Source organism: Netta rufina (genome assembly GCF_964035555.1).
Source record: "Netta rufina genome assembly, chromosome: 3".
NCBI lineage: Eukaryota > Metazoa > Chordata > Aves > Anseriformes > Anatidae > Netta > Netta rufina.
In genome coordinates, this window is record NC_140125.1 from 8064957 (window position 1) to 8092779 (window position 27823).

The 27823-nt window shown below is 47.7% G+C and overlaps 2 protein-coding genes across 2 annotated transcripts in view; one reads left to right on the top strand and one right to left on the bottom strand.

Annotated features, from left to right (window-relative positions):
* Positions 1–769: 769 nt before the first annotated feature.
* LAMP5 (lysosomal associated membrane protein family member 5) lies at positions 770–10142 on the top strand (the record flags this gene model as incomplete). The annotated part of the gene is made up of 6 exons (XM_084284364.1): positions 770–809; positions 1074–1246; positions 1391–1522; positions 1599–1704; positions 3146–3334; positions 9964–10142. The coding sequence occupies 6 exons, from the start codon at positions 770–772 to the stop codon at positions 10140–10142; spliced, it is 819 nt and encodes a 272-aa protein (XP_084140490.1).
* Positions 10143–15763: 5621 nt separating this feature from the next.
* The window catches only part of PAK5 (p21 (RAC1) activated kinase 5), a gene marked incomplete at its 3' end in the record, with an annotated part of 56355 nt that continues 44295 nt past the window's right edge, over positions 15764–27823 (bottom strand). Inside the window, 6 exon segments of the mRNA XM_084283613.1 lie at positions 15764–15919; positions 16613–16747; positions 18122–18247; positions 21276–21402; positions 23434–23567; positions 26745–27236. Of these exon segments, the coding sequence (XP_084139739.1) occupies positions 15764–15919; positions 16613–16747; positions 18122–18247; positions 21276–21402; positions 23434–23567; positions 26745–27236 (1170 nt within the window).

Below are 27823 nucleotides of genomic sequence, written 5' to 3' on the forward strand. Positions count from 1 at the left end.
TGTCCCTTCGGCATTTCACAGAAAAAAAATATCCTTAGGCTCCAATTCCCTGCTACAACTGAGCTGCTCTTGGGATCTTCTTTCTCCTCGGGGCTGCAGATATTTGGACATGCTCTTCTCTTCCCACCTGGTGTTGAAGGGCCCCAAAAGCTCTCGGGGAGAGGCAGAAAACCCCCAAAATTTTACAGTCGCATAGGCGAGCGACGGGGAAAGGCGAAAAACGCCGGGAGAGCCGGCTGCTCTGGGGTGGAGAGGGAGCCTACAGCAGGCTGCCGGCTCTGCTTCTTGCCTTGCGGCCCCAAAGCAGCTGCCCGCGTCTCCCCAAATGAACGCGCAAAGCAGCCGCTTGCTTTCGACCGAAATTCCGAGCATTGAGGCGAGCCTTCCTCCCGCTTAGCGCCGGGGGCTCGCCCGGGCAGGGCTGGGGTCCCCCTGCCCTGCCGGGGGATCCCCCGGGGCTCCCAGCCCTCCTCCCCGTGTGCGCCCCGTCCCTCGGCGGGGGCGCCTCCAGCAGCTCCGCGGCATCTCCCCTGCTGCTCCTCCTCCTCCTCCTCCCCACACACCCACACACTCTTCCCCGTCCCTCCTCCCCGGCACTCCGCAGCGGAGTGCTTTTGCAGCCTGTGCAGCTCCTGCGAGAGGAGGTGTTTCAGCTTTTTCAAAAATAATTAGTAGTATTTTCTCCTTTTTTTTTTTTTCCCTTCTTTTCTCCATCCCTCCGGAGCGGACCCTCCCGGAGCAGCAGCAGCCGCCGGGCCGAGCAGGGAGGATGGCCGGGGGGCGCCTCCCGGGGCTGCTCTTCATCTTGCGTGAGTACCGCGGCCGTGGGTCGCGACACCCCCCCGGGACCTCGCTGTCGCGACACGGAACCCTGTCGCGACGTGGCCGGCAACGAGACAGACCCGGCGCTGCTCGAGCCCCGGGGCTGCTTCACCCGCCGCGGGCTGCCCCGTCGCTACTGCCCGCTCTGTCGCGACATGGGGCGCCCCGTCGCGACTGGGGGCCTTAGTCCCGGGGCCGGGCTGGGGGGTGCCGAGGGGTGCCGCCGCCGCTCAGCGCCCCTCTGCCTGCAGACGCCGCGGCTCGCCTGGCTGCCGAGCAAGAAGTTGAAAACCTGTCCGGGCTCTCCCCTAACCCCGAAAAGGACATTTTCGTCGTGCGGGAAAACAGGACGACGTGCCTGATGGCGGAATTCGCCGCCAAGTTCCTCGTCCCTTACGACGTGTGGGCCAGCAACTACGTGGATGTGAGTGGGGCCGGGGGGCTGGAGGGGCGCGCTTTGCCCACGCCGGCCGGGCTGTGGGGCGGCTGAGCGGGTTGTAGGGCGGCTGAGCGGGCTGTAGGGCGGCCGGCCGGGCTCGCCCCGCTCAGCCCCGCTCCCCGCTCGTAGCTGATCACGGAGCAAGCCGACATCCCGCTGTCGCGGGGCGCCGAGATGAAGGGCAAGTGCGGCACCAACGAGTCGGAGCTGGAGATCTCGTGGCTGGAGCAAGCGTACACCCTCAAACTCTTCTTCCTGAAGGTACGGGGCTGGGACCGGGGGCCGGGATGCGCGGCCGTCCTGCCGGCTCCTGACCGCCGCCGTGTCCCCCCCGCAGGAGGGCCACAACACGTCCCGGGGCCAGGAGGCTTTCTGGAGGCTCGGCAGGATCCAGTTCGCCTACGACACCTCCGAGCGCACCTACTTCAAGGACGCCGTCAGCCGTAAGAGCCCCGGTCGCGATTTGGAAGCACAGCCCCGGGGGGATTCCCGGAGTCGCGATTTTAAAGCGCGTCCTCGGGGGATGCCCAGCGTCGGGGCAGCCAAACGCAATTTAACGGGGAAAACCCCAATCCCACACCCGCCCGACAGACCGGGACCGGGTGCCGTTTTTAAACCCTATGTTCATTTTATTTTTTTTTTCCTCCCTTTTTTATTCTTTATTCGTGTTCTTAGTGACCGCAGCTGCCGCGGGGGGGAGCGCCCAAGCTCTGCCCGGTGCTGCGCTGCCCCAGCCCCGCCGGGGGACCCGGGAGGCAGCGGGACGGGCTCTGCCTGCCCTGGGCACGTCTGGCTCCTGTCCCGCGGGACAGCACCTTAATGGCATCTAAAGTTAATTATTTCCTCAGTCCTGACCATGGCTGAATAGGTGGAAAAGCAGCGGGCCCCTGTGGGAACGATGAGACAGAGACATCAGTATCCCTACGTGCCTCCACACCCAACAGCTCCGTTTCTCACTGGGTTTCCTTTCTTTTGGCTTCCATTTTCTTACCTTGTTTTTGGTCAGAAATGAGTCGCCTTGCATTGAAATTTAAAATACTGCCATTTGCAATTTTTTTGTCAGCGAGATTTTCAAACTCCAGTGAATGGTGCCTCACCAGCTTATGGCATAGGGCTCGCTGGATATGGAGCTGTTTTTCCACCCCTACAGTTTGTGTCCCCAAAATGTGGTGGTGGCTCTGCCTCATCACCCTCTGCAATCGCAAAACGCTGATTGCCTTTCTGTGCTGCCAGAGGGGAACAAAGGGCTGCAGATGAGCCAAGGGTGGAAGGCATCCCTCATTCCACCTTGCTGAGCTGCCTTCTGCCTTCATTTATGAAACAACTTGATATAACGAGAAAATATTTTTTTTTTACAATCTATACTTGGGTGAAATGACCGTGTTTTGTTTTTGAGAAGGGTGTTAAGGCCTATTTTGCTCTGCGGCAAGACCCCCAAATCACAGTGCTCCTTCCACCTCAATTCAGGGCCAAAGCACAGCCGCAAGAATTGCTCTTTCCCAAACATAGGGAGTATGAGCGCAGTCTGAGGCTGCACAGACAACAATAGACACCATTCCTCTGGCTTTATGGGCTTTGAGTCCTGTGTCAGGAGCGTAGGTGGAAGCAGCAGAGCCAGCTTTCCCCTTTGTGCCGGCAGGACCACGCGCTGCAGCCATCCTTCCCCAGTCGTGGGCAGGTGACCCCACTGCGGGTGCTGTCCTGGCTATGCGGGGGTGTCACACAGAGAGCACGATGCCACCCCAGGAGAAACTGCTGCTTTGAGAGCACTGGAGCGTGTAGCCACTGTGCTGCATACCCCATGTCCAATTTGCTTGGTTAATAAAGTCACATCAGTCCCCCTGAGACAGGGCTTGACCTTGGCTGTTTCTGCCCCTTGGCCAGCTGGGAAGCACACAGCCAACTCGCACCGGCTCTCTGCCCTGGTCACCCCAGCTGGGAAATCCTACGAGTGCCAGGCACAGCAGACCATCTCCCTTATCTCCAGCGACCACCAGAAGTCTGTGCAGCTTTTGCTGTCTGAAGTCCGCATCCAGCCCTTCGACATCACTGCAGATTTTGTCTTCAGTGAAGGTAAGGCACCGGGCGAAGGCATGTTCTGCATCCCTAACATGCTACCACTGCCGCAGCCTTTGGGGACATCATTTGCTCAAGGAATTTGGGTCCCACCTTTATCACAGCACCATCTCCTCCCTCCAGTGAGTTTTGAATGCTCCCTGAAGTCCTTCCGATCCCTTCCCTGTCTCCATGGTTTCCAAAGCCTTTATGAGCTTAGCCCAGCTGTTATTTGGTCACAATGCGTGCTGTCATTGCATGTAGGTTGGCTTCTGTAAGGCCTTATCTGGCTGGGTTGCCAGCAAGCAATGGTGCTGCCTGGTCTCCAGAGAGCCCTGCAGGTAGGAGCATCTCCTCAGCATCACCAAAGGTGCTTTTGGGGCAGCTCCAGGGGCTTTTTAGGGCCACTGCATGTTGAGGAAGGATTGGTGCTGTAGTGGAAGGAAATACTTGTGATGCACATTGCTCGCTTCGGCTCAATTAATGCTCTTTGCAAGGGTGAAAGAAGTGTAAAACAGACTTCATCAAGCGACCATTAGGTGCTCCTCTCTACATGGATGTTCTTGATTTAGGCAAGATGTTTTGGGGAGGTTGGTAGTTGGGGACATCTGCATGGGGAGCTGCCCACGGCATGGGGAGGAGGAGGGTGGCAGGAACAGTGGCTCAGCAGCAGAAGGCTGTGAAGTTTTAGTCCTTGACAGGATGAGCTGCCTGCCTTGTGGTTTACCCTTAGGGGTTGTGATGGGGTAGGGATGTCCCTGTAGCCAGACTGTGGGTCTGCTGCTGGGTGCAGAGAGGGGATGACTGAAACCCTGGCAGTGTCTGAAGTCCTGGGGTGCTGCTGTCATCGGCATTACGCTGAAGCTGCCCAGGGGAGGAAAACAGCCTTTCTCAGTCAAGTCTGTAAATGTGAGCTGGAACCACAGAGGAAGCCAAAGGTGGAAAGAAAATGACTGGAAGCCTTGTCCGGGGCAGCTGGGTGTGTGGGGCACCTCATATGCCAAACACGGGGGACGCTGTCCCTCCTCTCGTGTTTCTTAAATGTTAATCAAGGGTAAAAGAAAAAAGTGAGTTAACAGATGCTGTTCGAATCACAGGATCTCACTGAAGTCAGTAATATCACCAGGGGGCAAATTCCTGCAGGTTCTGCTTTCCTTTGTCCTGAGGAAGGCATGAGCTCCTCCTGCCCCACTGCCACCTGCCTTTTCCATCAGGTCGAATGGGGGAGTGTAAGCACATTCACCTCAGTTAGGGCTTTGACACTAGTCCCCTCTTTATACTGCTGCTTTAGCAAAGTGGTTAACTCCATTATTATAATAAGTTGCAAATAAAATATATAATAGCCAGATCTTTTAATAATCAGCTAGAAGGTGGTGGTGTTATTTTCAAGACCAGCATTAAAAACGTGGGTCTTTATTATTTTGCATGTAGGAAATATTTTAGAACACAATAAAAACCCATCACTGACTACAGAGCCGAGCACTTACACTCATGACTCACATTCCTCTCGCTGATGTAGTAAATACTTGCTATTGTGTATGCTGGCTCTGGCAGAGCTCTGCACAGCTGAATTACTCATGGCGAGGCCAGTGTTGTATGGAGTAGGTTTTCTTGTGGGCACAAATAAATCTGTTTTTCATAGAAGTAATATCACATTTTGCATGGGTTGCAGGGAGAAAAAGACAAAACTTCATAGTCTCCTCTCATTTTGGGTGGCAAATCTTCATCTTCTCCCTCTTCCTGGGGCTCCAGGCTCCCTGCATTCGGGGAGCCTTGGAGGACTTTTAAAATATGCAAGTCTGGACTCACGCTTAGCTGCTGTGTCTGTGTGCTACCAGACTTGTGAGGTCTGATAGCTCCCACTTGAAACAACTCAGGGTTCATTGCCAACAGGGACTGCATCCTTTTTTCATGATACCCTGCTTTGGTACCAGGCTATAAATTACTTGTTTTTCTTCGTTGGATTTTTTTTTTTTTAATTATTTATTTATTTTTTGACCAAGGACACAAAGAAACCCTGGTTGGTTTAGCAATCTTTGAATGCAGGGGGGCAATTCCTCCTTCTGAGGAGAGCACGATTTCTGTCTTTGTCAAGCTTTCTGGTTTGTTGCTGTTGCTCTTGTTACTAAATTACTTCTTGTTATTTAATTCTGCTGGAAGTTAAATAGCAAAGAGCACCCACCTGGAGACGATGGCTAGAAGTGCCTGAGAGCAGTCATTTAAAGCAGCAAAGCTTCAAACACGGGCTCTGCTGCTTCTCCCAGTGGCACGTCCCCACCAGCCCTGCAGACCGGCGTGTGCTCGGCACATGCATGGCAAAACATGATCCTTTGTGGGGTCTGAGAATCACTGCCAATCTTAAATTACAGTAATTAGCCTTCTCCTTTTTGGTTCATTAATTTCCCATTAGGTAAAATTCCTATTAATTATGAACAAGCTACAGAACATTTTAAAATATTTTAGAATAGAGAAAGAGACCTGCTAGAGCAGAGGAGTCACTGAGACACAGGAGGGTCAGGCTCTTTTGCCACAAAGTAATGGTGGGGAAAGGTTTCGTCATTAGACCTGACACTGTCCTACCTGGAAGAGATTAAAGAACCTGGGGGGAGTGATTAGACTGCTTTTGTTTTCTGAATGCTTAAATCCAAGTGTTAGAATATCTTTTCTTGAAGACAACCAACTGGCACACAGGCATATAAATATGCGTATTTATTTTCCTTTTTCAATACAAAAGCAGCAGAAATTATTCAGAATTTGGGATTTTTTTTTTCTTAATGGAAAATGTGTACATTTATCAGCTAAAAGACCAGCGAAAAGACAGACAAATCAAGAGGGTGAGAGGAGAATATTTAAATTGGAGAAAGAACCCACAACAATTGCCGGTTCTTTTGATCTGCATGAAAATCATACAAAATGCTGATACATGGGGATGCAAAAGGAGAGAATTAGGGGCTGGGATCCCAGGAGTTCTCACCTCCCTCTGAACCACCCCAAACAAGGGCCGCATTTTCTCAGGGGCTCTCAGCACCAAGCAGTTCCTCTCTTCAAGGTGTGTGGCCACGTTTAAAAAGCAGCCAACCTTTTTTTCTTTTTTCTTTTTTCTTTTCTAAACCAGTCTCTTCTAAAAACCCATCTCAAAAATCCATCCTGTCATGCCAGATGCTCCTGGGCTGTTTTTCCATCCATTTAACAGCCCTTGCACCAGTTCTCAGGCTTGCAGTCGTGACTGCGGGAAACCACTGTCGCTTTTCTCTTTTTTTTTTTTTTCTCTCTCTTTTTTTTTTGTTTCCTTTTCTTCCTTGCTACTATTTGTTCTGCTGAAACAAGAAAATGGGCCTGTTGGGTGGTTTCGTAGCCTAGTACTGAAATTGGACGAGCACTCACCATAGAAACCGTGGCGGTACGTGAGGCTCGGTGCCTCGCGGTGCCAGAGGAGGCACAGCACAAAGGGAGCGCACCTGAACGCCTCCTTTGTCATCCGCCCGCCGTCTCTGAAGCGGGGTCATGCTGTGGGGTGGCTCAGCCTGACCGCGCAGGGCTTGGGGTGCAGTCAAACTGCCCGCCTGGCCCCAACTGCTCATGCAGAGAAAAGTCACCAGGGACCCCTTGCGCTCCGCGGAGCCCAGGGTAGGGCCCAGCAGTTGGGGCAGATGCTGAGATCTCTGTGACCTGAAGCAAAATCTCTGGGAAAGTTTGCTGGAGAGGGCTGTTTTCCTGCAGAAGGCATCGGTTTGTCATATCTGTGTCCATTCCCAGCGTAACTGTGTTTCATTTGCTGTGCATTGAGCAGCCTGCCCATGGTCGAGCGGGTTGGATGTCTGAGTGGGGGTCTGTCTTAGACTTCATGTAAACCCCCCCTCTCTTCCCGCTCCCCCTTTCCATTTTCCTTCCCTGATAGAGCAGGAATAATGCCCGCTACCTACCTGCCTACGGTGCTGTGGACCTCAGTGCCTACAATGCTTTAAATTCTTGGGATGAGCAACGCTATGTGGATCCTAAAGGATATTGCCATAAATGTGCAAATATTTTTGTTTGCTGTAAAGTGAATGTAACGTTCATACAGTGTTAAAATACAAACCTTTTTCCCTGAGCCAGCAGCATCTGGAGTGCCTGAGCTCCCCGACAGATGGGTTTGTGCTGAGCGCTCGCAGGCACCTCCCCGCCAGGTCCCCCACGGCCCCAGCCCCGCTCCCCCAGCGCTCCCTGCAGAGCGGGGATGTTGGTGACCAGCTGAAAGGAGCAAAGTGCTGCGCTGGGCGAGGAGGAGGATGTTGTAAGGCCAGAGGCAGCTGCTGCTCACGGCTGCCTTCGCTGCTGGGGCAGAGCACTTTCTGGCCAGGGAACACAGCAGTGTCTGGCTGCACGGTTTGGGGTGCGCTGCTGGAGACTGCTACCTTAGCTTTGATTTTTTTTTTTTCCTATGGGCTATTTTTTTTTTTCTTTTAATCCTATTTAAAAAGTGTCAGGATAAAGAGCTCTGTACTGTGGTTGCTTGCAAGAATTGACACCTTTTTGAGTTGTGACTCAGACGCTTAAATACAGCTGTGGCTTTCCGTGGATGCTGGAGTTTTGGCCACGTCTTCTGTGTAATCTATTGCTCTGCAGTCTGTTTACTTGGCAAAAGATGGGAATTCAAATACTGCAAGCAGGCGCTTTAGAGTTGGGTTAGTCCTCTGCATCACAGCACTGGTGCTTTCAGCTTTGCCTTCTCTGGCTACAGACCCTCGCATGCACCCCATTCCCCTAAAAGTGCTGCATTGCTCATGTTTAAGTAAACGTGCATGGGCAACCCTGCCCTGTCTGAGCACAGGTGAATGTCCTCAGCTGGCTTTACACCAGGCTTGTTTCAATACTCCATAGGATTTAAGCTAAGCTACTTTCAAAGCTGCTGCTTTGTGCCCAGACACAGTCAGAGGTTGGGGTGCTGGGGCACCCCTGGCCCCGCAGCGCTGCCCCACGCGGCTTTTCCCACAGCCAGGACCAGGCACAGCAGCCTGTGCTGTGCATCTGCCTCTCCGCTGCAACTCAGGTCCTTAGCATCCTAAACTGGGAAGAATTCCATAAAGCTCTGGAAATCTGATTTGGGGAGCTAAATAATAATCAGGGTAGCTTTTTTTTGTTCGTCATTCTTGTTAATACAAACAAACAAAACCCCTGCATTGCAGCAACTGCTGAATCGCCTGTAACAGACCTGGTGATTAATCACTCCTCTGGTGAAACAGTGAGCAACTGGAACTGAAAAGGACATTTCTTTGTTAGACTACGTTTCACTTCGGCTTTTTTGTTTCACTTCATTTGCGGCTGGAAACGTTTCCTAACACATGGCTGCCAGCCTGCTGCTGGGAGGGGGGCGGCACAGCTCCCAGCAGTGCAGGGAGCGCTGGCGATACGGATACGTCCCTGCTGTCACCTCCTGCCTGGGCGCAGGGGTTTTTCCTGCCTTTTTTTTCACATTCTGCTAGATTTGCAGTGTGTTTGCTTTCACAGCAATTCCAGGTCTCTGTGTTCTGCAATCAGCTGCCTGGGAAACCCATCTGGATGGTCTTTAGCGATGGGAGGAAGTAGTGGTGCCCTTTGTATGTGCTTGTCTAACATGTTTTTTTTTTTTTTAATGAAAATTACTGCTCTCTTCCTTGTTTTCAGTAGGATTGTGGCACTGTGAAGAAGACCAGTCCAGGGGCCAGAGCACTCCACCTTCTGTACCCATAGGTTTATTTTTCAGCATTGCCATTTTTCTTTTTGGTTTGCCTGTCCATCAACATGGATAAGCAAGGTTTCTGTGGAGAAAAAAAAAAAAAGTAAATTGAGATCTTGTCTATCACCTGTAAGACTGTGGCAGTGTAAGGCAGCTGAACAGGAATTACCAGGGTAGTGCATTTCCTATCTTTGGTGGCCACGTATTTGCAAGCTAAATAGAGAAGTGTTTTCCCATTGCAGCTGTGGTTATTTTCTGACAGATTATTGGACTACGGTAAGGATTCACAGGCCAGAGAGAAAGCCACTGGGGACGCTCTCAGTGCTTCTGCTCATCCTTTGCTATATTTGACAAACAAGAGGGGGTGCTGGGATGTTGTTTGCCCACAAACACAGGCGCGCTTTGCCAGAGCTGGCACGCTGCCCTTGGGCAGCTCGTAGGGAAGGGGAAATTCCTGTTGGATCTCTGTCAGCCTGCAAATAGAGGGGAAAAGCCCTTTTAACGATGAGGGTTGCTCTGATTAAATACTTACTGATATTGCTGTTTCATTGTATCATATTTATAGTCTCTAAATAAACAGAGCATCTCTTCAGCCACGGTCAGGAGGCTTGTTCTTTCACTGCCTTGTTCTCAGTGTCAGTGCTATTGGTGTGGCACAGAGGACTGAAGACTAACTTATGGGCCTGAAAGTCTATTTTTCCACCATATCGGCTGGCTTGATGGAAGATGTTCACCCTCCCTCCAAGCCCTGCACAGTGACTGTGATTTGAGTCTCCTCCAAAGCAATTGATTTTCTCCCCAGCACGGTGACGACTGTTGCTGTCTCTCTTGGTTTGTCCAGGACAGTTTCTCCAGGGATGTTGGTTTGGTGCAGCAGCAGGTGTTAATATTTGCTGTGTCTCACTTGTTTCTCCATCTCCTTTTCTCTCTCTTTTTTTTTTTTTCCACCCAGAACACAAGTGCCCGGTGGACCAAAGGGAGCAGTTAGAAGAAACCCTGCCTCTGATTTTGGGCCTGGTACTGGGGTTGGTTATCGTGATAACCCTCTGCGTTTACCATATCCACCACAAGCTCACGGCCAACCAAGTGCAAATTCCTCGTGACAGATCTCAGTACAAACACATGGGATAGGTGACAGGACCGAGCAGCCCGAATATTTATCAGGTAGATAAAGCAAAAGCACTTTTTTCTATGGGAGACGAAAGATTATAGGGGGAACAAGATGGTATTCACAACACCTAACCAAAGGTATTTTGGTATTTCATGGAGACACATGAGTTAAGATCACGCTTTATTGCAGTCAGTGCAGACACACGGCTTTCTCCATAAGATGAGGGCACATCTGACACTAGGAGTCTGTCTGTGGCACTAGGTGCTCTGAATACCTTCTTAATCAGCCAGGACGATCACCTGGAAACAGAAATACTTCACATGTCAAAGTCTAACACGGGGGGCAAAATGAACAGTTTTTTTTTCTTTTTTCTTCTTTCTGTTTTTTTTGTTCCTGAAGGGACTCTTACCTCCCTGATGCACTGCTCTTGGCGCGTGTTCAGCCTCTGTGTTGGTGTGCCTCCAGCAAGCATGGCTGGGGGTTCAGGGCCATTGCACAGACTTCATTAAGGTCTGTCCTCTGAGAAAGGACACAAACCACATTCCTGGTATTTGCACTCATGTTAAGGAAAGCATGAAAGAGGTACAGGTGTGTTTTGGAAAAAAGTTCAGACCAGGTCCTCAAGCTGGAATAAGCTGGAGTAACTCCAGCAGAGCAGATTGCAGCCAGCTGAGGAACTGACCCCATGCTTGAGGTGGAGTGAAGAAAGTTTGTTTTTGCTTCCTGAGCCACATCCGAGTTAAACTTAATTAAAAAAAAAAAAAAAAAAAGTATTGATATACAAATTATAAAGTGCCATGCTACTGCAAGTCAACTGAGAAATGCTTCTGGCTGGGCATCCTGCACGTTTTGTGATTGTTGTTGAGATGTTACATTGCTACCTGCAACTGATATTTTCACAATGAAACAAACAAAAAAGAAAACAGAAATGTTCAAGTTACTATGCAGATTATTCAGGTATAATCTAATGTAACACAAAAAATATAAGGAAACCCTTGAAATTTATCCTTAAATGTAGACCATTTTTAAAATGAATTAAAACATGCACATATATAGTACTTGATTTGCCTTCTTATTTTGAAATGATGTAACGCCTTTTGTTAACCGTGATATCTGGCGGGGCTGGTGTAACAATAAGGGTCTGAAGGGTTGCTTTTAAGTGTAGCATTTAATCCTAGCAGAATTTTTGATGCAGATGGTTTGGTGAAAATACTCCGTGTTGGCTTGGCATTCTGTGATTTGTTGGCAGTTTCTAATATTATTCTAATCTCTCAGTCGTGTCTTTTTTGTCTGTTGTGGGCATGGCCATTTTCACTCGGGTGCCATCCAGTTTCTGCTGAAACCTTTGACTTCCCTTGGCTTTGGTGTTACTGCAACAAGAGTTAGCCCAGTCCTTGTCTTAGTCGAGGGTATGGAAAATACTTTGTTCTTCTTGACGTAATTTGAGCCAAGCAGGGATTCATACAGCCTGTCCCCCTTCAGCTTAAAACAGGGTAATAAGCCAAGAAAACAGCGTTTTCGGAGTTGAAGCTGTTACCTGTGCCTATACATAGTTAGAGCAAACGTGTGTGTTTAGGGTTTGTTTTTCAGCTACGCAGCAACAGTAAAATTAAAGCAGAATTAAATTACATTGAGGAACTGGCCCTGCACTGAAGTGAAAGAGCAATGGTCTACCTGTCTGCGCTGTTCTGCACCTGTGTGTCAGTAGCAGCAGCCGTACGTGCAGAGATTTGGCTGGTAAGGCAAAAAAACAATGTGGGGGTGGAGACTTGTCTTGTGCTCAGCCAGAGCTGTTGGCATTTTGGAGCATGTGATGCCAGGTAGGTAGACTTATGATTTGACAGGGAAGATAGTTTGAAGGTTTACATGAAAAAAAAACACCCATACTTAAAATGCTGGAAGAAAAACCCTTTGAATCTTTCAATTCAAACCGTATTTTTGCTAATAGTTAATTGCTGATTTTGAATTTTCCATCAACTTAAGCTCACCAAACTTACATTTTTGAAACATTAATTATGAGGGGTTAAAAAAGCTGTCCAACTTCTCCTTCTGCCCATCAAACTACAGCAATATCTGGAGGATGGCAGCACTTTGTGATTTCATTTATATATATATATATTTTACTTTTAATTTCATATTTAGCTTTTATTCATAAACGGCTTATGGACTTGGTGCTTAGGGACATGGTTTAGTGGGCGCCATTGGTAGTAGGGTGATGGTTGGATTAGATGATCTTAGAGGTCTTTTCCAAGCCTAATGATTCTGTGATTCTGTGATCATGAGCTAGCTGCAGGCTCGAACACACTTTGCTTTATGGATGTTTATGAACACACTGGTACAACATTGAGTAAATACAAGAAACTTATCAAGCTACTAAGCTCTATGAGGACCTGTAATAATTAAGCACTTACTAAAACAGCTGTTAATGACTTGCAAAGGACTTATGAATAGAACTTTAATTATAATTTTCTGAGGTATTGCTGAGGAAGGGAGTTACATTGCCAATAAATGCCCTGGCCTCTGTATTTATGTAAGTATTTGCAAATTGTTTAAGAACTGTTGAACTGAAGAAAAAACCATCATTTATTAGTGACAACAGGAGCCCAAGGTAAATGGACATGATTGTGCCCGGCTTGTTTGACTGGCTCTGGCTTTATTGGAGGGACTGTGGGTGAAATGTCCAAAGTAAAGTTTTGTTTTGTTTTTTTTTAAATGAATGATGTATTTTGAGACATTTACTGATGTCATTAACCAAAAGCATATGGCCTAATACTAAGTCTCATTTGTAAGACTTAAAGAGAGCAAATAAGAGCACAGATATTCATTAGCTGACTGATGCTGCTACTGAGGAGCCTGAGTAATGCTTTTAATAGGTAAGTAAGTGCGCTGAATGATTATGAGCCAAAAATTAAGGCCATGTAAGGAAAAAGGAAAGGATTGTTTTAGGGGACAGGGAAAGGAAGGTAGAAATGTTTTGATTGGTATGGTCTTTCTGGAGTACTTCATATACAAAGCAGTGTGGGTGTGCTAATCACTTCTCCCAGGTCAGGGATTTTTGCAAAGGCTGCTGAGATGCATTTGCATCATTATTTATTGTCATTATTTTTCCTCTTTTTTTTTTTTTTTAAATAATTTATTTAGGGTATTTAGATCATAGGCCGCATGTTTTTTCTGCACCCTGTTGCACTGCACACCCTAAGCCTTTGCACTTTCCTCCCTGAGGCAATTTAAAGATGAATTTTTTCTTTCAGTCATGTGGAGGCTCTTTTTCAAACATTATGCCTCGTCCAACTTGCTGTTCCTTGTTTGCTAAGATACGTAAGTTAAATAAGATACATATATTTTATGTATTTTTATTTTATATTATAATTATTTTATATATATATATATAATATATATTGTGTGTATGTATATACAAGGAACCTCTTTTTTCTTGTTATTGTCTTGGCCAAATGTTATGTGTTGGAACACAATTTAGAAAACAGAAACACGGTACGGAGAACAACCACACTGAAAACAAAATTATTTATTCATTTATTTAACTTGCATGTGCATTTGTCTCACCAGTAGCTGGTGTTCACAAAAAAAAAAGAAAAAAAAACCTTTGAAACTGACAAAACTTTCAGTAAACTTGATGAACACTGTTTGAAGTATCTAATGATAAGAAAGTTGCAGAAAATTCTCCACTTGTACAGTCTAAAATGTGCTAATTATTAAAGAGAAAAACCCACCAACCCCGTTTTTATTCAAAGATGGTTAAAAAAGTTTAGTTTTGTGTCTAGTATTACAGTTTCACTTGTATGCCATTGCCTTTACTGGTGCAGCCTTTTTTCCTGAGTTGTCAAGACTACAAAATGCAAACACTTTAAAACTCAGTAGGAGCCCTCATTCTCTCTGCTGGGTTTCCACAGGTCTGTACCGGCAGAGCATGTTTGTGGCAGGGCAGAGGCTCAGCTAAACACGTTTTCATTAGAAGGGTCTTGAAATGTGCAAACAGGGTTAAGAAGAGAATGCAGTGGGGGGTGAGATGCACACACATAAGAACATTTATTCAATGTTCAAGTTCATGTTTCTCTCCCCTTCTCTGTTTTTTGTTTTGTTTTTGTTTTTGTTTTTTTTAAATTTACTCTCCCTTCACATGTCACTTTTTAAAGGACACTACGAAAAGAGCATCTTTACTATTGGCAAATCTTTTGTCTGGGAGGAAGATCTTTAAGAAACAGCTCCTGCCAGGTTTAGATGTTTGGTTATAATTTGCTACAATAAATAACAATTAATATATTCACTATGAAATTTCTGTAATAAGAAATAAGATAACTGTCTTCACAAAACTGGCTTTGTGTTTCTTAACGGTATCATAAAATGAGGTCAGTAAAAAAAAATTGGAAAAACATGGCTTTCATACTATACATAATTAAAAAGAACTAATTAATAAATAAATTTAATTTATCATTGAAATAATTATGAAGCACTTCTAAAAATTTTAAAGGCAAATCTATTTAGGCCTACAGTTAACATGCAAATTCATCCAACAAGTAACACAAAAATGTACCGCAGTAGTCAACTGTTGTATCAACATTCAAAAAGGTCTAGACAGCAGCACAACTTCTTCTATATGGCAAACATCTCGTAACGTATTACAAAGGTCTCTTCCCAATCTGGAGAACACCTTTGTCAACTTCCAGAGCATGACATAACTAACGGGTATTTTTGCAGTAACAAAACTGACATTGCAGCAGCGTAAAGTGAAGGGAGCGCCATGTTTTTAGATGACCCTTGAGCAAAGGTACAGCTGATGCGTTAGTTCCCACCGATGGAGGGAGGAGGGAGGCCCTGACGACTTGCAGTGTGCAGCAGAAGCTCTGACTGCAACCATGTAACCAGAAGCCCTGAGAGGGCAAGCACCCAACGCGAGTGCTCTGACAGTATTGGTAGCGTCGGCTCCCATCGCTCTTCAGGCTGCTGTGACGGTGGGATGAGTGCTCTCATCACCCCAATGGAAAATCTGCCAAAATTTCTTCCTTTCTAAAGGACTTTTTTTTTTTTCCCGTATTCAAAAGGGTTAAAAAAGTAGGAAACTTTATCTTCTCAAATTCTTGCTAAGTTACACTTATAACTTCAACTAGCACAACAGTTACATGACAAAGTACTGCAAATTATCAAAAGTACTGTACAGAAAATTACAAATTCATTTCAAAATACATTACGCTGCTATGACTGAGATTAAAAAGTGCTTTTTTTTTTTTTGCCAGAAAAATGTTCTTCTGAAATAGAAGTGCCGTAGCCTTTCCTTCTGCACTGAAAGTCTGGTGTTTCGCTCTGGTTGTGCTATCCACTGTTAATTACCTTTTCCACCTTGTTTGCATTTGGCGCCTTCTGCCTGGATGGCCAAGATGAGAGTGCAGCCATGGTCTGTGGCAGAGCATGGCTATGCAGGTGGTGGCTAGGATTGCCCCCGAGTCCTTTGCAGCCCCAGGAAGCTCTCCCTTGTTTTTTTCATGCACCGCGTTATTTCCACAGGGTGGGTTTTCCTTCACAAGGTTTTGCTCGCCTTTTCCCGTGGCTCCCATGCAACCACTGGGAATCCTGCACGGCCCTTACCTGGCCTCTGCACCAGCCTCCTCCCAAAACGTCACCAGGTTCAGCGGTGTCTGTGCTGCCTCATGAGGGGCACGATGCAAGAAGGGGGCCCAGCCAGTTTGAGGAACGGGTGTCTCAACAGTTCCTGTGCTGTGGCTCTCTGCGAGGGCTCCCGCACCAGCATCAAGTCCAAGAAGCCCCGGAGGACAGAGGAGACCTGCAACAGCGTGCTGGCATTAGGGGCAGACAAAGAGAAGCGGTTCCAGCCTACGCTGGGTCTTTGCATGCTATTTTCTTGGGAAGACAAAGGGCACTGTGAGTTGTCCTATGACAAAGATGCACTGAACTGGAGGACCATGCATCTTCTACGTGCCATTCATGTTGAAAGCACTGTGGTGCAGAACAGCACACAATACAGAGCTTTCTATGTGGCGTGTGAAAAGCAGTAACACGCCTGGTATTACTGCTGAGGGCGTGGGTCTGACTTTACCCAGATCGTAGAATCATAGAATATCCCGAGTTGGAAGGGACCCACAAGGATCATCAAGTCAAATGGGAGATCCCCAAAGCTTTGGCAGTGGGCACAGATGCACCAGCCCACACAGAGCTGGCCTTCTGTGCTGCCTTGCTCTGGTCCTCAGGCAGCGTGGGAAGTGCCTGGATGGCGAAGCTCTGCCCAGACCCCCTGCTCCACCACTCACTGCTGAAGCAAAGCCAAGGGCGGGCACAGAAGGGCTGGTGTGCTGCTGGCTTACACCTCCTGACCTCCCCCAGCCAGTCTTATGTAGCACCCACTGCTCCAGATGGCACCCAAACGCACACTACATGCTTTGGGCAGGGCAATGTGTGGCTGTGACTTTAGTACAGCATTTGTATGTGCAAGACCCTCCTCACCAGTGGAACATCTGACCTTGTGCATGTCCTTCACCCGGGGCGGTAAGTTGTCCCGGATTCGGCGCATGGCTTGCAGCGGTGGCTCGTTGAAATAGGGCGGCTCGCCGTCTATCATCTCGATCACCATGATGCCCAGGGACCAGATGTCCACCTGCAACACGGGTGGGTCAGAAACACCACTGGTAGCACAGGGAGGGGGTGACAGGCTCAGCACTGGGGTGCATGTAAACTTCATAGCACGCACACATGCACACACGCTGTCTGCATCCACTGTAAGCCAGCAGTCTGGTGAACCATCACCTTTCTTTTTTTTTTTAACCAGCTGAAAACAATTTTTGTTTCTGAGTGTTAGCATTAAAGAAATAAATTAGAAAGGCTGTTAAAAACGGTCTGCAGCTGGTTTAGGTGATGTGCACTGGAACCATGGCCAAGGCAGGCTTGTTGCAGAGGCTGACCTCACCCCGTGGTGCAGTGCTCCAGCTGCACCCACCGAGTACTTACCCTGGGTTGGCCCCACCATGGTACAGAGGTGTGCAGTGCGTGGAGGAGCGATGTACAGCAGCTGCTGCGCAGTCAGTGACACTATTTCCCCTGGATCCTACCAACTACAGGAAATCCTGCTTACCCCAAGGCAGATGCAAGCATTTACTACGACCAGGCCCACTCCCAGCAGTCGCAGTTAGCACATTATATAATCCCCTTGGAAAATGATTCAGCTTCACACTTTTTTTTTTTTTTTGTGGTCTACTGCAACACTTCTCCAGAATCCCTCTCAGCTGATGACTGTAATTTCTGTCATTTGCCAGCCCAAATACATGCAAGGGCAGTTCATACTTATATACTCCTTTGCCGACACTCTCCCTCGGCTTCAATACTTTATTTTTGCTTTGCCTACTAGTGGGAAACCTAACGTATCTTTAAGTTCAGGCACTTTATAATCCCTCCAGTGTTATTAATGGGCTAATAATAGCTGCTGTTATTGTCCCTGAAATGTCTCCTACAACAACCACGTGCACTAGGTGAGTGCCAGCGCCTGCAGGGTGCTCACAGGGGAGGAGCTCTCCCTGCCGAGGCCAGCCCAGGCCCGTCTGCGAGGTGAAGGCGCCTCGACAGCTCTCAGGCCTCGGCTGCACAGCTCCTCTCCGCTCCTGTGTGTGCAGAGGGGAAAAGAGCATGGGAGCGGGCGTGGGGCTGCTCTCTGCAGCGGTTCCTACAGGCAGCATCAAGTAGAAGCTGACCATGCAGAGGAGCAGAGGAGTCCCTGTCTCTGTGGAGGGAGGGCCAGGGGCTGACTGTCCCAGGCTGGCTGCGCAAGTGTGCTGTGACTGGGAGCTTCGTAATGGATGGGTTACGGCCCTGCAGAGCCACAGATCCCCCCGACAGGCCTATTCCACTTCTATCTGTGGAAGTGCAAGACACTGTTCAGTGCTCTAACCAGTTGTACTCTGCCCACACATCACAGAGAAACACATTCAAACCTGGCACGGTGTTAATACTCTGGGGCAAACACAAGTGCTGCACTCACCTCAGTGCCGTAGGGCATACGGGAGATCACCTCCGGTGCCATCCAGTACGGCGTCCCGACCAGAGACTTCCTCCTCGGCACCTCCTTTGACACCTGGGCGCAGAACCCAAAGTCGGACAATTTGATCTGGAAAGCAAAGAAAAAGAAAGATCCTCTCTTGACTAACAAGGCACATGTTCGCCCCGGGCACCGGTGTCCCCAAGAGACCCCTGTCTCCAGTTGGAGCTGCTGGGGCTGGGAACGAGCTGCGGTGTTAGTGTGGGACAGGGCGGCTGCACACTTTTGGAAGTGTGGTTGTAGACAACAACACGTCCTGGGGAACATGCGGCTAATTAAAAAGGAAGGAAAAGAAGTAGGAGAGGCTGGCAGTGGTGCTCGTTACTAAGATCACCTGTCATAGCTCCTTGTCTCTCAGCCAGCAGAAGCTACAGAGGTGATAGCTGGCTTATAGTATTTTAAAAACATTAACTGGGAAAGCAAAACATTCCAAACTAGCAGTATTTATAATTAATCTATTATTGCAAATATATAAACACCATGTTTGCAGCGCACATACGTATACTAATATTCAATAATGTACATACTGCAAGTGGTACTTATCACTCCTCTTATTTATATTGGGTTTATGATCTATGAGTTTGCCAAAAAACATCTGAAACAACTGGCATTCACCCCCTTTTCTTTTTCCACACAGAGCATAATTTAATGCTCAGAGAAAGCCATAGCCCAGCCAATGATTTTTCAAGATGAGGCCCTCACACTGCAGGCTATCACTAGAAACCTTCTCCCTTTAGTAAGGGAGCTAATTTGGGGAAGGCAGGGATAGGTAGAAGAGACGTTTCCAAAACGGCTGCAAGAGATGAGGGGACCTGCACCCAGTGCTGGGAACTCAGGAATTAAAGAAGGCACTGTCCTTGAGTAGCTGTGACAGTGACCTGAAATAGAAATAACGGGATACACGAGCACTCCGGAGAGCAGCTCTTGCTGCATCATGTGCCTGCTTGTACTTTATATGCAGATTTCTTTTTTTTCCCCAATAAAAATGCTGGAAAATTATGACCTTCCCGCTCCCTGTGGTTGTACAACACCAAGGTGAAAACTCCTCCAAGCCTAGACAAAATAAGCTGGGCTGAGTTTCAGTGGCATCATCGCCTTCCAGAAACTGCTCGTTTCTTAAGGCTGAATCACAGAAGGGGTTGGGTCGGAAGGGACCTCAAAGCCCACCCAGTTCCAACCCCCCCACCATGGGCAGGGCCCTCTCCCAGCAGCCCAGGCTGCCCCCAGCCCCATCCAGCCTGGCCTTGGGCACTGCCAGGGATGGGGCAGCCACAGCCCCTCTGGGCAGCCTGGGCCAGCGCCTCACCACCCTCTGAGTGAAGAATTTCTTCCTAATATCTCATCTAAACCCACCCTCTTTTAGTTTAAAGCCATTCCCCCATGTCCTATCACTATACCCCCTGACAAAGCGTCCCTCCCCAGCTTTGCTGCCGCCCCCTTTAGGTACGGGAAGGCTGCTGTAAGATCGCCCCAGAGCCTTGCCTGCTGTGTTTGTTTGTTTTCCAAGTTATTTATTTGGAGGCCTAGAAGCTACCACTGAGGTTTTCTTGGAAGCTGTTCCACATTAAGATAGCCTCAGAGCCTTGAGCTACACACCACCCAGTGTGAAGATGGCCAGTGCCCAAGGTCCATTAACCGTGTATCCAACTGTGTACTCAGCACCTGGGGATGCAATGGGAGCCCAAAGCTCCAGGACAAGTCAAGTGGGAAGTTTCATAAATTGCAGCATTGTGTAGAGCAGCATTTTATTATAAGCACTTATTTGTTTTCTTTCTGATTCTGTACAGACCCTGCTTTTTAAAAAACTAAGGGTATTATTTTTGACAGAATTGCAAAATGATTGTTGGTATTTCTGAAACAAAGCCAATAATAGCCAAGTTCTCCATGCTAAATGTATTTTTCAGTTTACAGGATGAAGAATGGGAGAAATAACGCATATTTTGGAAGCAGAGCCCGATCTCCTTTTGTAGGAGTACAAGAGGTTTTGCATATCTATTGCTCATTCGAGTACATAAAAGAAGACGATTTTCTAAAAAAAGATAATTACACAACACAGCCATGAAGAAATCTGCAATGCAGATAATAAGTACTGGAGTAATGAGTATAATGAGGCACTGTATGCAGAGCCTGAAAGCAGATCAGATGCTATTTCAGCAACATGGATCAAAATTGCAACTGAAAAACTCCTACACACGTAGAATTTTCTTCCCCGCCAGGATTAACGGGAGCAGCCTGTGACCGCTGCAGGAAATCCCTCTCTCGGTGATATGGGAAGTGAATTATAAAAGCGAGCCTTTGATTAGGGAATCGGAGTGGGACTGAGAAGCCGAAGGCTTTACCTTCTGCACCAGAAGATCTAGGTTTGCTTCCAGAGCGCCTGGGTGCTCCTGGGCTCAGTCCAACCGCTCCCTAAGCCTTGACTTAGACACGTGCGTAGCTCCACGAGAGCAACCCTGCAAACCCTGCCGAAAGGACTCTCTGGCCATGACTGCCTTCGTTTTCAATTGAATTATTGTAATGTGGCCACAAGGTGAGACACAAACTAGTGCAGAAATTAGGGTCTTACATGTTACGGTGATTTCACTTCCTTTAACACAAGGCTTGGGGTGCCCTAAGTTTTAGGTGCCTCAGGTTTTATGGCTGTGTGCCCACAAGTACCACGGCTCAGACCCACCCTGTTCCTTGTAAGGAAACAGGAATTTCTTTGGGACTGAACAGTGATGAGGTATTTTAGTATTTTTTTGCATGCAAACTTTATTTTGCTGATTAAGCAGGTCACGTGCATTGTTTTCTCTCCTTCCCTCCTCACTCATTCACACCACAAAGACCGATTCCCTGATAGCAGCAGCCACCCAAGTAAATGAAAGCATGGGAAGGGTACTGTCACCAGGCTCCTACACACACCTCTGGTACAAGCTGCTCTCCCAGGGGGGTGTTTCAGCAGTAACGTGTAACATTTGCTTATGGGCTGAAGACAGACTCTTGAAATTAGGGTCACTTTGACAAGCCACACATGCAGCTGTTTCATGACAGCCCCCACCAACCTGTTCCCCTTGCATGCCAGCGAGAGGCAGCAGGGGAAATGCTGGATGCTCACCCGCCCGTCGCTTGTGAGAAGGATGGAGTCGCTCTTGATGTCACGGTGGATGACGCCTTGGTTGTGCAGGTAGGACAGGGCTCTCAGGACAGACAGGCAGACCGTCGCTATCTGCTCCTCGTTCATCCTGAAACACCAAGGTGGAAAAACGCGCTGAGCATCAATGAAGAGAGCAAGGAGGGGACCTCCTTGTGAGTGAGAGGCACCAAGTTCCCGTCCACACCAGTACTGGACAGCCAGCAGCCCTGCTAGGCAACAGCTCTGGAGCGACCCTCCAGTCTTGCTTCTGTTGAAGAAGGGAGATGCTGTGTAAGGAACAGCTCTGCGACAAGGTCTGGGGAAGTCTCCCTCTAGCATTAAAAAAAACAGAGTATTTTATGCGATAAAGCGTGTTACAGTGAGCCTGTTTCCCTCTGGGAAATAATGGAAATGCCTTATTTACAGTAACCTTACTGCTGCCAAGGAAGATAAATCAGTACTGGGATGGAATCAGGCACAGAATAAATACGAGAAAAGCTCTAATTGTGCAGGCAAAACATCAGGCCCTGGGTGTAACTTTATGAGCATTTCCCTTGCCTTTACAACTATTACAAAAAATTGAGGATATTTCAGTAGAAAAATATACAGTGAGAGAATTATTGGGTCATTTCTGTGCATTTCTAGAGAAGCCGCCTGCTGCAGCACGGCAGCCACGGATGGGACAGGCTGCGTGCCGCGGCCCTGCTGCCCCATTGCTGGCAATCCCCGGTGGCTCTGCCACCCCCGCAGAAGCTTTAAAGCATTTCTGCCTTAACTTGGTGATGCTATTTGCAGTATTTCAGCAACACCTTTAAGAGAAGGTCACGCAATGTAAAAAAAGAAAAAAAAGACAACACAGAACATTAAGGAATGACTATTCTGAGTCAAAAAATAGATGACAGCTCTTAAGAAGCAGTGTCCTGGGAACAGCTGTTTGCTGTTAAACTCCTGTCAGAAAATACCTCGGATAGAGCTTTTAATGTTTTGGGGAGCAGTGGTTAACAACTGACTTGCAATATTGTGATTTATTTTAGCATGTCAGCTAAGGCAACATGTAAAAATAAAATACCTAAATAAAATAAAACTTTATTTATTTTTTTTGGCTAAGAGTAACACTAAACCATGAGGGAAGCCATTTTCATGTCTGATTTACTACTCTTTGCTGCTACTCTTTGCTTTTCTTTTTGCTCACTTAAATGCTCTCCCACTGGATTGGTGTAGAAATATTTATTTTCTTTATTCCAAAGGAAGAATTAAACACAGTATTCCTCTTTCCGAGCCCATTTTATTCTGCTTATCAGGAAAAAGGTGAGTGAAGAGCAGATGTAAGGTGGGTTGCAAAATCTAATGGCTCTACTCAGAAGAGGAACTGGAAGAGACGAGAGGCACCGGTCAGTGCACTACAGCTTTTGGACTGATGAATTGCTTTACAATATTAACTGAAACATGGGGACCAGCTCTACAGTAAGCACAAACACTGTGATATAAAAATAATTTTCCCATTATGTCTCAGGCTCAGCTTGCAGTTAACATTTCTGACAGCATAGTTATGTGGGTTATGAGTATCAAGAGAAATCACCCCTACAACTGACACAGTTATGACAGCAAAGACAACAATACAGATCACCATAAGGGGAAAAGAAGTGCTTTTTTTTTGACATTTGGGGAGCTAACGGATAAAAGTCATCTCTGCTAAATTAACACTGAAAGCTCCAGCAAATCCCCGTCTACCAGCAAGCCCTTCCAGATATTTCTTTCCCTTCTATTTTAAAAAACACCTGTACTGACAGAAATTCATCTGCAGTGGCTTCCTTATGCTGGTAAAGTGAGCGTGCTGCAGTGTGTGTACGTATGTATATAGGCACCCGCACACGTGCAGGTATAGCTGTATGTGTAGCTCTCTCTATAGCTGTATGTCTCTCTAGACACACACATATATAGCCAGGTAAGCACATCCATGTATATATTTATATATCTCTTTTGCATGCATGTGTATTTTATGCACATTTTGCACGTCTGTATAGATGTGTTATGCGTGTGCATCTATATACACAGACACATACAGCCACACAAAACCCCCTCCAGGGAGCCAGGGGACACCCCCTCTGCTCTCCTCAGCGTGAGGCGAGCACCAACCCACCTGGTGTGAGTCACTATGTCTGTCAAAGCGCCGCCCTCCAGAAACTCCATCACAACCCACAGCTCATCGCCAACAAGGTAACTGTTGTACATGTCAACCACGTTTTCATGATGGTAATCTCTCATGATTACAACCTGTGAGGAAGAGAAAGGGGGTGTGTGAATTGCTACAAGCACTCTCTGACCTTCTTTTTCGCTGTACTTTTCTCTCTGTGCTCAGTAAAGGCTCCGCTATGAATCACAGCCTCACTCATCCTTGTGCCAACGCATAAACAAAATCAATCTATTTACATAAAATAACAGTCATCGTAAATGCATTAGGAAAAAGGAAGAATCTTTAGTTGCTAAATTATAAGTGGTAAATAATTGTGTTTTATGCCATACTGCAGGAACAGGACTGTTTACTTCGGTGCCTTCTTACTGCCAGTTGCTTTCAGTACAACACAGATGATTTTTTTGACCCAATCAATTGCTCAGCCCATCAAAGTCTTCTTCATCAGGAAGTAAACGCCACTTTGCACAGAATCTTAACAGAAAGCTGATAATATAGGGGCTATTATAAGGCATTAAAGGGCTCTGAGTCCCCTGGGCTGCTGACCACACCATGGGCAATGAAATGGGGAGAGCAGCACAGGAGCTGTGGGGTTAGGGAGCAGACTGCCGATAGGCATTATAGCTCGAGTGACTGGGAGGGACCAAGATTAGCTCCACTCTGCTCCTGGGTGCTCCCAAATGTTGCCTTAATTGTGCATTTTGCTATTATATATGTTAAAATGAAGAACTACAAGGATATAGTTTCTCATTCCTCACTTCAGTCTAGCTTGTCTGGATATGCAATAGCATCTTCACTTAAATCCAAATAATTTAATAGTGCGGAAAGGATCATGGCTAAGAAGGGGTGTGCAGTTATGCTTTTAAAACACTCTGTGGTTATAAATCGTAATGGCAAGTGCTGGAATAATTAGTGTCTTGAGTCATGGTGTATAGGTGAATCTGCTACACAGGTGCTCTGCACGCCTGCTCCTCGTACCAGCTGGGTGCAGGACATCCCCCAGCTCAGGCTGCAACACTGGACCTCAGTGCCTCCAGCCCTTGGTTAGGGAGGACACGGTCATGCACAACTCCCTCAAGTCAGCAGGAATTTCTCTCCCTGTGAAATCTGCTAGATGTGTTTGCCTCCATGGTCAATTGTATTTCTAATGTACTTACTGTTTTGACTTCCAGTGCTTTGAACTACTGAAGTTTTAAAACAAAAAGCTGTAGGAGAGCTGGGAATTTGGGACAAGACCTTGTCCAGAGGTGCAGCCATGAGAAGCGCTGGGTTCTTGTGTAAAGCATGGGACAAAACTAACAAAACTCAAGGAGAATAAGCTTAATTGAATGATTACAGTTTCATTTTACAACTAACACAAAACAGATGCTGGGCCAAGCTTTACTTTAGAGCTGTGAGCACGACAGGTAGGAGCGGAGGCGCAGGATGCCTCAGCAGATCCCTGTGAGCCTGAGCACCACGTCTAGGAGTGAACGTACAGGACTGGGACTACAGGAACAGCAGCTCAGGCAAGGTGGGGACAACAGCCACACGATAGTGAGGGGTGCCAGAAAGGGGAACGGGACAGAAAAGAACAGCAAGGGAAGGCTTTGATTGCCCCTGTGTAGATGGAGGGAGGCATGCTGGAAAGAAATTTTCAGATGAGGCGAGTGAGTGGAGCGTGTCAGGGAAGCAGCCTGGCCCCGCACAGCATGTACAACCTGCTGCAAGATGTTACCACTCATGAGATGCTCTGTTAGAGCTACGCAGAGCAATTCAGTGCAGTCTTCCAGCAGAGGCAAAATAAAGCCAAAATACCCAGCATGGTCATGGACTGCAGAAAGGAGAACTGTGTAGAAATGAGCAAGGTTTATTGAAAAGCTCCTAGGAAGCAACAATCGGGCCATGGCTTGGATGTCTGGCACCCTCTCCGCCATCAGGGAGCCCAAATTTCCCCTCTGCAGGGCTGTGTTTGATGCAGCAGAGGGTCTGTCTCTGGCCAAATGGCAGTAGAGGAGGTTTCGGGAGGGACTGGCACAATGAACAGTGACGAGTGCACCCAGGAGGACGGTGCTGACCTCAAGTCCTAAAGGAAATGGAGTACAAATTGGCTGAGCTGCCACCACTGTGACTAACCCATTGCTTGTAAGCACCCAAAGCGCAGGAAGTGGTGAGTGTCACCCCTGGGCTCAAGGGGGCCCCGGGGAGACCGAAACAACCACAGGTTGATCCAGCTTCTGTGCTCGGCAAGCGACTGGAAATAGTAGCTGCTATCATGTCACTAACAATCACAGTATGATATAATAGGGAACAGCATAGAAACTTGTGCCTCAAAACCCTCTTAGAGTTTTTTTACAGTGTGCAGTCCTGCTCGAGACTAGTCTGCTGGGATTTCAAGGAGGTGCCAGATCGAAAGTCTTTAAAGCAAATCTTTCAGTATTTAAAAAACGTGAAAGGAAACCAGACTTCCATGTGCTGAACGAGGAGCCTGCTACAGCTAAAATTCAGGAAACAAGAGATAGGATCAAGTGTTTCTCACAAGAGGTTTCCCTAGGGACCTGCAGTGTTTCTGGCATTGATCAGCATATCTGTAAGTAAGTGATCTCGAAAAGAGAGGAGAATACACAGCACTGATGTCTACGGGAGGGTTAAGAATTAAAAAGGAGAAACTCTTCACACTGCAGAAGGAACCCACAGCACCGAACAGACGGATGAAAAAATGGCAAAGGAAAATCAGTGCTCTTAAATTTAAAATAATGGGCATGGGAAAAACAATTCTGTGTAACCAGCAGTGGTCTCTGAACTGGCTATAACCTCTCAGGAGATGTGGGAATTAATATAGATGGTTCCAAGAAAAAGGGACGGTCAGCTCTTTGCTTCCTAACCCACAAGAAAGCAAAGCGTTAGGAGGGGAAGGAAGAATAAAATAAGCATGCGAATGTCCGAGTACGGTGCATATGCTTCTTAAATAGTCCCGTTAGTTTGGATCCTCCACCTCAAAGAATAAACTCTACCAGAAAACGGTGTGAAAAAGGCAACTGGGCTGTGTCTATGCAGCTGTAGGCTGCATGCACCAGCTGGTAGATTTCTTAGTTGTTCCCTGTGACTTCCCACCATGTTACAGGTTTGAAGCCAGGAGGAGCCGTAGCTCATCTGAAACCGGTCTGGTTATTTTAGACACCACAGACGAGCACAGGGCTCAGCACCTCTTTTAGGCAGACCTGAGGGCCACAGTGGGTCTTCAGTCCCTGTTTCAGGCCGCGCTACCCGAAGCAACGCACCTCATTGAAGAGCAGCTCCCTTCTCTGCTGCTTCCTGAGATCCATCTTCTTCACGGCCACCTGCTTGCCCGTGTGCTTCTTGGTGGCGATGCAGACAATCCCCGTGGAGCCCTCCCCGATCTTGATGAAGCTGTCCAGGTACTCCCGGGGGTCGCCGGGGCTGACGACCAGCTGCAGGGCGGCTCGGAACTGTTCGTGGGACACCCTGGAGGGCTGCTGGTCCGAGGAGGAGCCCCAGCTGGGCGGAGGGTAAGCACTTGACGTGATACTGGGGGAGCTGGGGTAGGAGGCGGTGGAAATATAGGGAGAGCCGGGCTGGAAGGGTGGCTGGTGATAGTGGGACGCTTTGTGGTAGACCAGGGGGTACTGGTAGCTGCTGCTGGAGTAGCTGACTTTGCTTTGACTTTGAGGTAGCTTTGCTGGGCCCCGTGGGTAGGTGTCCGACCCGGAGAGCGGCGGGCTGACTACCAGCTGCGCTCGGTCGTAATCCACCTGCAACACAAAAGCAGAAGGTGAAGGTGGGTGCAGAGACGGGTTTCCAGCCAGCCCTCACCGCTCGGCTCGTGCTCAGCACCCCAGACGTGCTCAGCGGGGTGCCAGCACAGCATGCTCCTGCATGGACCCGTTCTTGTCCAATGGACACCGCTGGTACCCATTTTTATGGCCAGGTACCCATTTGCAGACATCCTAATCTTTCACAGAATCACAGAATCACAGAATTTTCTAGGTTGGAAGAGACCTCAAGATCATCGAGTCCAACCTCTGACCTAACGCTAACAGTCCCCACTAAACCATATCCCTAAGCTCTACATCTAAACGTCTTTTGAAGACCTCCAGGGATGGTGACTCCACCACTTCCCTGGGCAGCCCATTCCAATGCCTCGCAACCCTTTCAGTGAAGAAGTTCTTCCTAACATCTAACCTAAAACTCCCCTGGCTCAACTTAAGCCCATTCCCCCTCGTTTGTTTAATGACAGCATAGGCTCCAAAAAAAAATGTATTTGCTCTGTATTTGCAGTTCCTTGCAGGTTCTCTGGGCCATTTTCTCCAATAATCCACCCCAATCACAAGTAGAAACC